The sequence below is a fragment of the Sinocyclocheilus grahami genome, unplaced genomic scaffold, assembly GCF_001515645.1.
Source record: "Sinocyclocheilus grahami isolate Dianchi unplaced genomic scaffold, SAMN03320097.WGS_v1.1 scaffold17.1, whole genome shotgun sequence".
NCBI lineage: Eukaryota > Metazoa > Chordata > Actinopteri > Cypriniformes > Cyprinidae > Sinocyclocheilus > Sinocyclocheilus grahami.
Window position 1 is genome coordinate 1,606,934 of NW_015505196.1, and position 8,890 is coordinate 1,615,823.

Below are 8,890 nucleotides of genomic sequence, written 5' to 3' on the forward strand. Positions count from 1 at the left end.
ACCAGGACTCTTCCTAGAGCTGGCCTCCTGGCCAAATGGAGCAATTGATGGAGAAGGGCCTGGTCTAGACTGGTGACCAAGAAGCTGGTCACTCTAGATGAGCTCCATGATCATATATGCAGATGGAAGAAACTTACAGAAAGACAAACATCACTGCAACACTCCACCAATCTGGGCTTTATGGTGGTGTGGCCAAACTCAATCCTCTCCTCAGTGAAGACACACATGGAATTTGCAAAAAAGAAAAGCACCTAAAGCACCCTCAGTCTGTGAGAAACAAGATCCTCTGGTCTGAAGAACCTCTAAGCAGCATGTTTGAAGGAAACCAGCTCTGCTCATCACCTGCAGAGTACCATCCCAAAAGTAAAGTGTGCTGGTAGCAGCCTCATGCTGTGGGGCTGTTTTTCAGCGGCAGGGGCTGAGGGACTCATCAGAGTATAAGAAAAGCTCAATGAACCAAAATATTGAGATAGCCTTAATGAAAACCCAGTCCAGAGCATTCAGAACTCAGACTGGGCAGAAGGTTCACCTTCCAACAGGACAATGACCCTAAGCACACAGCAAGAGTGGCTTATAGACAACTCTGTGAATGTCCTTGAGTGGCCCAGCCACAGCCTGAGCTTGAACCCAATCAAATATTTCTGGAGAAACCTGAAAATGTGCATCTGCCCCTATCCAACCTGACACAGCTTGAGAGGTGAAGAGGCGAGGAGACAAATGGCAGATAATTGTCAAATGATGATGATCAAAGCTTGTCGCATCATACCCAAAAAGATTTGAGGCTCTAATTGGTGCCAAAGTTGCTTCAACAAAGTATTGAGCAAAGGCTGTGAATACATATGTAAATGAGACTTTTTTTTAAATGTTTATATATATATATATATATATATATATATATAAATTTGCAAAGATTTCAAACAAACTTCTTTCACGTTGTCATTATGGGGTATTTTTTTTTGTAGAATTTTGAGGAAAAATAATTTAATTCATTTTGGAATAAGGCTGTAACATTACAAAATGTGGAAAAAGTTACAGATGCATTGTACGTCCCAATTTGAAAGCAAATTTTATAAAATACAAATAAGCTGTACAGATCTTTATTAGAAAGGGTATAAACAATGTTTTTCATTCTAGGTCAATGAACCACAAACAAATATTGCATGTGCACCTGTGGAACAGCTTTTAAAACTCCAGGGGACTGACTCTGACTCTGACTAGATGTCTAGGCCGGTTCCTGATCACCTGTGTGAACATGCCATAGTCCTGTGACAGGACTGTAGATGTGACCACAGCAATAAACTGCAATGTCCATAATGTAAGACACTTAACACAGTGCTACAGGGAAACAGTAATGACATCTGATCGCCCTTGCAGTCACAAAGCACATGTAAACATGTGCCCCCCACCCTCGACGTGTTCAAGAAGAAGATGCACTTTAGTACTTAAGGCAGCCAATTTACAAGTAATAAAACAATTCACTTAACTTTGACAACTAAAATCAATATTTTTAATGTCCAACTATTTTGCATTGTGCAAAATTATCACAAATTATTACTAATGCTTTGTTTAATGGTATGTCTCCTCATTTACAGTTAGAGCAAGGATGTGAACATGAGTTCCATCAGTGGGTCCAATAACTCCAGGAAAGCCCACCACAATCTTCACAAAAGTGGCTTGTTTTTGCAGTATGGTTTGGCAGTCAGTTGAAAATTCAATAAACTGCCATATAGTAGTGGCCAAAAGTGATAGGAAATTTGACATATTTTCATCCTTAATTTAAAAAAAATGTGCAAGATTTTGTAAGCATATTGCATAGTTGCTTAGTCAGTTGTTTTATTTGTGATAATAATGCAATGAAACAAGCCAAATTGTGCGGTCATAATTTTTGGACATGCTATCATACAAAGAAATTATGAACACATGCAAAAACAAGAGGACCAATGAAATGTAAATAACGTATGTTGTAGTCAGTGTGCCAATGTTGCCATTTTAGTGATTTTGTCACTAGATTTAGTGACTTCCGCATCCCTTTAGAGACTTTTTTCAAAAACCTACCAACAAAATCAATATCTTGGACAAACGTTATCTACATTCCGAGACTCTCCCATGATGTCATAAAGGCGAGTTCACTGATCTATATAAATATGAATATAGATCAATGAACTCGCCTTTATGAGGTCATCTAGCAACATTAAGTGACCAGTTTTAGCTACTTTCAAATGAACGCAGTTGGCAACACTGGTCAGTGTTTTTTTGTCCTTTGTATTTTAACGGTTTAAGTGAAATGTGGGGTCATAAAAAAATAATTAAAACATCACGTTTGGCCACTGTTGTGTTTGGTGGGGTTAGTGCCACAATCTGTAAGAACCTGCCTACTGTGTCATCACCAGTGCTTTGCTGCATTTTTCCAATTTTCCAGCCAAAAAAAATGTATTACAACTTTCATTTCTGCTGTTAGAGCATTGACATTTTTTACTTTATCAGTTAAAAAAAACCAAAAAAACTTTTTGATCTTTACAATTAAGTTTGTATCGTTTTATCAACTCCATATTATCATAAGTCCAATATATGTTCGCTGGAAAGTGTTTGTCGTCTCCTCTTTGCTACCATCTTATTACTCCTAACTAGGTTAGGAGACCTCTCCAGCTCTCTTAAATAATTTAGGAGCTGAGACCTCTTTTAACACTTAGGAACCTTTATGAATCACTCTCATTCTTAAGTCTAGGAATAAGAGTAAAATTACGTCATTCTTAGAATTTTGACACACTTAAGACTAAACTTTTACTTTGAGCGGCTTTATACATACGGCCCCTGATCACCCTAATTTATTTGCAATTTTGTACTTTATGCCTTGCTTGCATTTGATTGCGTTTACAATTTCAATAGGTAGAAGTTAAATAGGTAGAAGATGTCTTCAGGAAGAGGAGGAGTTTTTGGTCTTCAGTCATTTAGACACTTGATAAATGAACACACACAGACAAAATCATAAAAAAGGATTAGAAAAGGCTAAATTATATATTTTTTTAAATAGTCGCACATGGTCTTCACAGTCCAAAAATTACTGCTATATTAATGGGAAAATTCGAAAATACAGAACAATTTGTGATGTACAATCTACAAATCATCCATGATGATGTACTATTTGATGTCTAAATACATATACAAATGCAAAACCTAATAAAAGTAAGTACTATGTCTGAAAATAGACTTACAAGCAAATGCGTAAAACACAGCCCTATAGAGAGGTATACAGGCTATACATGGTATATGATTTTATTTTCCCCTTTTTTGAATTTAACACTGTTGTGTTTGGTGGGGTTAGTGCCACAATCTGTAAGAACCTGCCTACTGTGTCATCACCAGTGCTTTGCTGCATTTTTCCAATTTTCCAGCCAAAAAAAATGTATTACAACTTTCATTTCTGCTGTTAGAGCATTGACATTTTTTACTTTATCAGTTAAAAAAAACCAAAAAAACTTTTTGATCTTTACAATTAAGTTTGTATCGTTTTATCAACTCCATATTATCATAAGTCCAATATATGTTCGCTGGAAAGTGTTTGTCGTCTCCTCTTTGCTACCATCTTATTACTCCTAACTAGGTTAGGAGACCTCTCCAGCTCTCTTAAATAATTTAGGAGCTGAGACCTCTTTTAACACTTAGGAACCTTTATGAATCACTCTCATTCTTAAGTCTAGGAATAAGAGTAAAATTACGTCATTCTTAGAATTTTGACACACTTAAGACTAAACTTTTACTTTGAGCGGCTTTATACATACGGCCCCTGATCACCCTAATTTATTTGCAATTTTGTACTTTATGCCTTGCTTGCATTTGATTGCGTTTACAATTTCAATAGGTAGAAGTTAAATAGGTAGAAGATGTCTTCAGGAAGAGGAGGAGTTTTTGGTCTTCAGTCATTTAGACACTTGATAAATGAACACACACAGACAAAATCATAAAAAAGGATTAGAAAAGGCTAAATTATATATTTTTTTAAATAGTCGCACATGGTCTTCACAGTCCAAAAATTACTGCTATATTAATGGGAAAATTCGAAAATACAGAACAATTTGTAATGTACAATCTACAAATCATCCATGATGATGTACTATTTGATGTCTAAATACATATACAAATGCAAAACCTAATAAAAGTAAGTACTATGTCTGAAAATAGACTTATATAGCGTAAGTTTTAATAACTGGTTAATAAAATGGGATTAAATACATAAAGGATATTTGTGTTGTTTAACATTTAATTATTGCAGGTTTGCATCATATTCTGAGCTCCATTATTTTTGTTCATTTTGAGGAATACTGAATGTGTTTTTGATTTTGAGATGAATTAATGCATATTCATATTTATTTTAGAACTACAGTAACATCTGATTTCTCTAAACATGGGGACAGGAGAGCTGTCAGTCAATAAATTGGGGGAGAAAAGTAACTTGCGTTACTTATTTGAAAAAGTAACTCTGATATTCTCTTGTAAATTAAAAAGTAATGCGTTACTTTACTAGTTACTTGAAAAAAGTAATCTGATTACGCGTTACTTGTAATGCGTTACTACCGCCAACACTGTTCATCAGTAGCTGATGCAAAGTTGAAACACTTCCAAATCCTGACATGATTTTTGTAAATCCAGTGGTCAAATGCTGTGTAGTTACCTGACTAATGACTGATCTCTGTTTGAATGGCCACAAAACTAGAAGACTTTCCGGGATAGAAGAGATTCTATTTCATTTAAAAGATGAAAAATCAATCAGTTATTGATATCGTGTAAACAATAATCATGTAACCCATAAAAGTAACTGTAGTCTGATTACGAGTATTTTAAAATGTAATTTAAATCTAAAAACAAGTACTTAATTTTTGGAGTCTGATTTCGTAATCCAGATTACATGTAGTCAGTTACTGCCCAGCTCTGTTTATAACCTATACCAGATGGTTACCACAAGAATTTAAGGTCACCCACAGAACCAACAGTCGTTTTTCTCGGTCTCTCCGGGAACAAAAGAGCATTAATGCGTGCGTGGCACAAAGTCTTTTGCAATAGCTGTGCCCGTAGACGCCTATCCAGCAACATTTGTGGAAGTCTCCATTACACGTCACCGCCCCGCACATCTCGACTCGACGGGCCTTTTGTTTTCGATCAATCATGCTGCATGTCCGTGTGTGTTCATTCACACATCCGTGTGTGTAGTGTTCAGATCTCATGGCTGCGTGGCGCACGCACGCAACTGCTGGCTTTTTTTGTATCACTGTCTTTTCGTGACTCAATCATAAAGAGGACAGTGGGAGTTTAACTGAATAAAGGAGCAAGGAGAGAGAGAGAGAAACTGAGAAACAGAGAGTGAGAGGGAGCGAATCGATGTAGCCATACAGGCTGCGGAGTGTTTATGTATTTGTGCTGGCTCCCCTTTTTCTTTCTTTCTTATTATTTGTCAACTGATTTTCCAAAATGAGGTTAAAAGTTGGATTCATCCTTCGAAGTTTACTGGTCATCGGCACGTTTTTGGGGCTGGTTTTGCTTTGGTCTTCGCTGACACCGAATGGAGTCGACGATAACCCGTTTGCTGGCGTACTGGTAAAGTATCGCTTTAATGTTCTTGAGTTATCTTGATACCTGAGTGTTTTCGTTGTGCTGTTAATGTCATCCTCCCTGTGTTAGTATTCAGCAGGCTCGGCTAGCTTGATGACGGGGCTGGTTTTGCTTTGGTCTTCGCTGACACCGAATGGAGTCGACGATAACCCGTTTGCTGGCGTACTGGTAAAGTATCGCTTTAATGTTCTTGAGTTATCTTGATACCTGAGTGTTTTCGTTGTGCTGTTAATGTCAGCCTCCCTGAGTGTGTTAGTATTCAGCAGGCTCGGCTAGCTTGATGATTAGCATGCTAACTGCTGCGGTTGTCATGGAGATGAGCAGCGAGAACTGACCGATGAATTGTAACAGACACAGACGTTTATATTTATCCCGAAATGTAACTAAATGTGCATTTCCATTCAAATGAACTAAAACACACAGATATGGCTGTAAGCTGCTAGCACGGAGAGCTAAATGTCGCTCTCTACATCCTCACAAGTGTCAAATTCAGTGAAAACCCGGAAGGTCATTATTGTAGTTAACGTTACTGGTTCTTCATTTGAGACACGCATCAATTATGTAAAATCACATAAAAAAAGCAGATATTTTCAAGTAAAATATGATTATTTCCGGTGGTCTTTCTAGGTGGTTTGCTGTTTCAGTGACTAAAGGGGTCTTCGAGATTGAATAGGGGGGTCGATGTGCTTGCCGACTGAATTAAAGGCCGAATATCAGCTCGACATTAACGAATATACACCCAATAAGACACACTTCTCTACTTTCACAAGAGATTGCATAGAAATGCAAGTGTGTGTGTGTGCACACTGACACGTGGCACACTTGACAGCTTTCTGTCAGTAGATGTAACAGCTGCCTGGTTTACCTTGGCTTGTCATTCTGACATTGTAGTTAACGTTGGATTTATTTGCACAGAGCATATATTATTTGTACTTAGTCTCTTCTTTGTTCACTCATTTCTCTTTAGGTTATGTTTTGCATAATGGGTTCTTATATATATATATATATATATAAAATTATATTTTTTAGAATTTTATAACCACCAATTTGTCTCATATATTTGTCTCGTTTCATAGGCAGGACGAGATGCAGATAAACTCTTGCAGCCCAACCTTCCCAACAATGACATGGCTGACCAGTTCAAGCCGGTTGTTCCTTGGCCCCACGTCGAAGGAGTTGAGGTCGATCTAGAGTCTATCCGCCAGAAAAATGTTGACAAGCCAAACCCTGCATTCAAAGCCCAGAACCAGCAGAATGTCATCCAGAAGCAATATATCACCTTCAAGCCTCACACCAATATGTTTAGTGAACCTGTGTTGAAGAAAGGAGTTCTGGGCAACTTTGAGCCTAAGGAACCTGAGCCTCAGGGGGTCCAGGGTGGACCGGGAGAGGGCAGCAAAGCATTCGTACTGGGACCGGAGTACAAAGATTCTGTTCAGGCCAGCATCAAGGAATTCGGTTTTAATATGGTAGCCAGTGACATGATTTCTCTGGATCGAACCGTTGGCGACTTGCGACATGAAGAGTGAGTATAAGGACGCAGGCCATTCTGATTTGTGAATGTATTATTTGGGTGTGTGTGAGGGGAGAATGTGGGTATGGTGGTAACTTTGGGTTTTTGGACATTTTGTTTTTAAAGGCTTTTTGCTTCACAAGATATTAACCGGATGATCAGGGCCATCGCTAGGATTTCTGGGCCCTGTGCACTGAATTTGCTATGGGGCCCCCTCAAAATCATGTGGTGTGGGTAGTAAAGTTTTTTTTACAGTTTTTTTTTTTAATGAGTACTGTTTTTTTTAACCCCTGGACTGGGGTTAAAATTTATCCCTGGACAAATCGAGCCCATCCGGCCCACAAATTCCCCCTTGAATGTTTTGATGGGTCATAGGGCCTTCAATTGGAGTAAATAAATTAATACATAAAACAGGACAGAAACGAATACTGATGGATATTACTGAATTTACGACAAATGTCACATATAAAAGCACTTGACAGTAAAGCATTGATTTTGAGCTAGACTGCTGGAAAGCTACTGCTAATAAATTCTGTCATAATTTCCTCACCCTCATGTCGTTCCAAAAGACTTTCTTCTGTTGAACACAAAAGAAGATTTTGTAGAATGTTACCAAGCCATTTTTGGTTACCCTTGATTTCTACTGTATGGACAAAAATACAGAAGAAAGAAATTCATACAGGTTTGGAATGGCATGATGTTGAGTAAATGACAATTTTCATTTTTGGGTGAATCTCCCTTTGGTCCTCATTACAATGGTTATATGGTTTTTAAAATAAATAAGTAATAATAAACTATAAAATCTGTCGTTAAAAAAAAACTAAACATGAAGAAACTACAAAACATCTTTTATAAAATTAAAAATATTCCCCAATATGTAATAACAGTAACATTTATAATAAATTTCTGCCAACACATAGGCTATTTGTAAAGTGTTAATAACTTCAAGTTCATCAGTGCTGTGCGGGTGACTGATCTCGCTCTGCTTTGATGCGCAGATGCATCGGGTAGCGCTGCTTCACACTTTTGGAGTATTTGCTTTATGCGGTTTCGCATGCACTGTAATTACCAAACCATTTTTGGTTACCCTTGATTTCTACTGTATGGACAAAAATACAGAAGAAAGAAATTCATACAGGTTTGGAATGGCATGATGTTGAGTAAATGACAATTTTCATTTTTGGGTGAATCTCCCTTTGGTCCTCATTACAATGGTTATATGGTTTTTAAAATAAATAAGTAATAATAAACTATAAAATCTGTCGTTAAAAAAAAACTAAACATGAAGAAACTACAAAACATCTTTTATAAAATTAAAAATATTCCCCAATATGTAATAACAGTAACATTTATAATACATTTCTGCCAACACATAGGCTATTTGTAAAGTGTTAATAACTTCAAGTTCATCAGTGCTGTGCGGGTGACTGATCTCGCTCTGCTTTGATGCGCAGATGCATCGGGTAGCGCTGCTTCACACTTTTGGAGTATTTGCTTTATGCGGTTTCGCATGCACTGTAATGTAAAAACAGTGCCTAATATCGGGGAGTTCTTCCTCGTTTCGGCGATCGGATTCGGCCCACTAATTGATTGGAATGTCCCGGTGCTCCCGATGGCAAGTAGGTGATCGCGGGCCTCCTCAGAACTCTGGGCCCTATGCACTCTGTCACCCTTTTCCCCCCACTAGCGAAGCCCCTGCGGATGATCCTCTCTTGTTTTAGCATGTGTTTGACTACAGTTTTTATTAAAGAAAAAAAAAATGTACTCAAGTTT

General features: G+C 37.6%; 1 protein-coding gene across 1 annotated transcript in view; it reads left to right on the forward strand.

Moving 5' to 3' along the window:
• The first annotated feature begins 4,956 nt into the window (after nt 1-4,956).
• Nucleotides 4,957-8,890, forward strand: part of LOC107551995 (N-acetylgalactosaminyltransferase 7-like) — a 17,376-nt gene continuing 13,442 nt past the window's right edge. The window contains exons 1-2 of the mRNA XM_016233808.1: nt 4,957-5,589; nt 6,681-7,129. Coding sequence (XP_016089294.1) covers nt 5,464-5,589; nt 6,681-7,129 — 575 coding nt within the window. The 5' untranslated portion in view covers nt 4,957-5,463. The remainder of the gene's footprint in view (nt 5,590-6,680; nt 7,130-8,890) is intronic.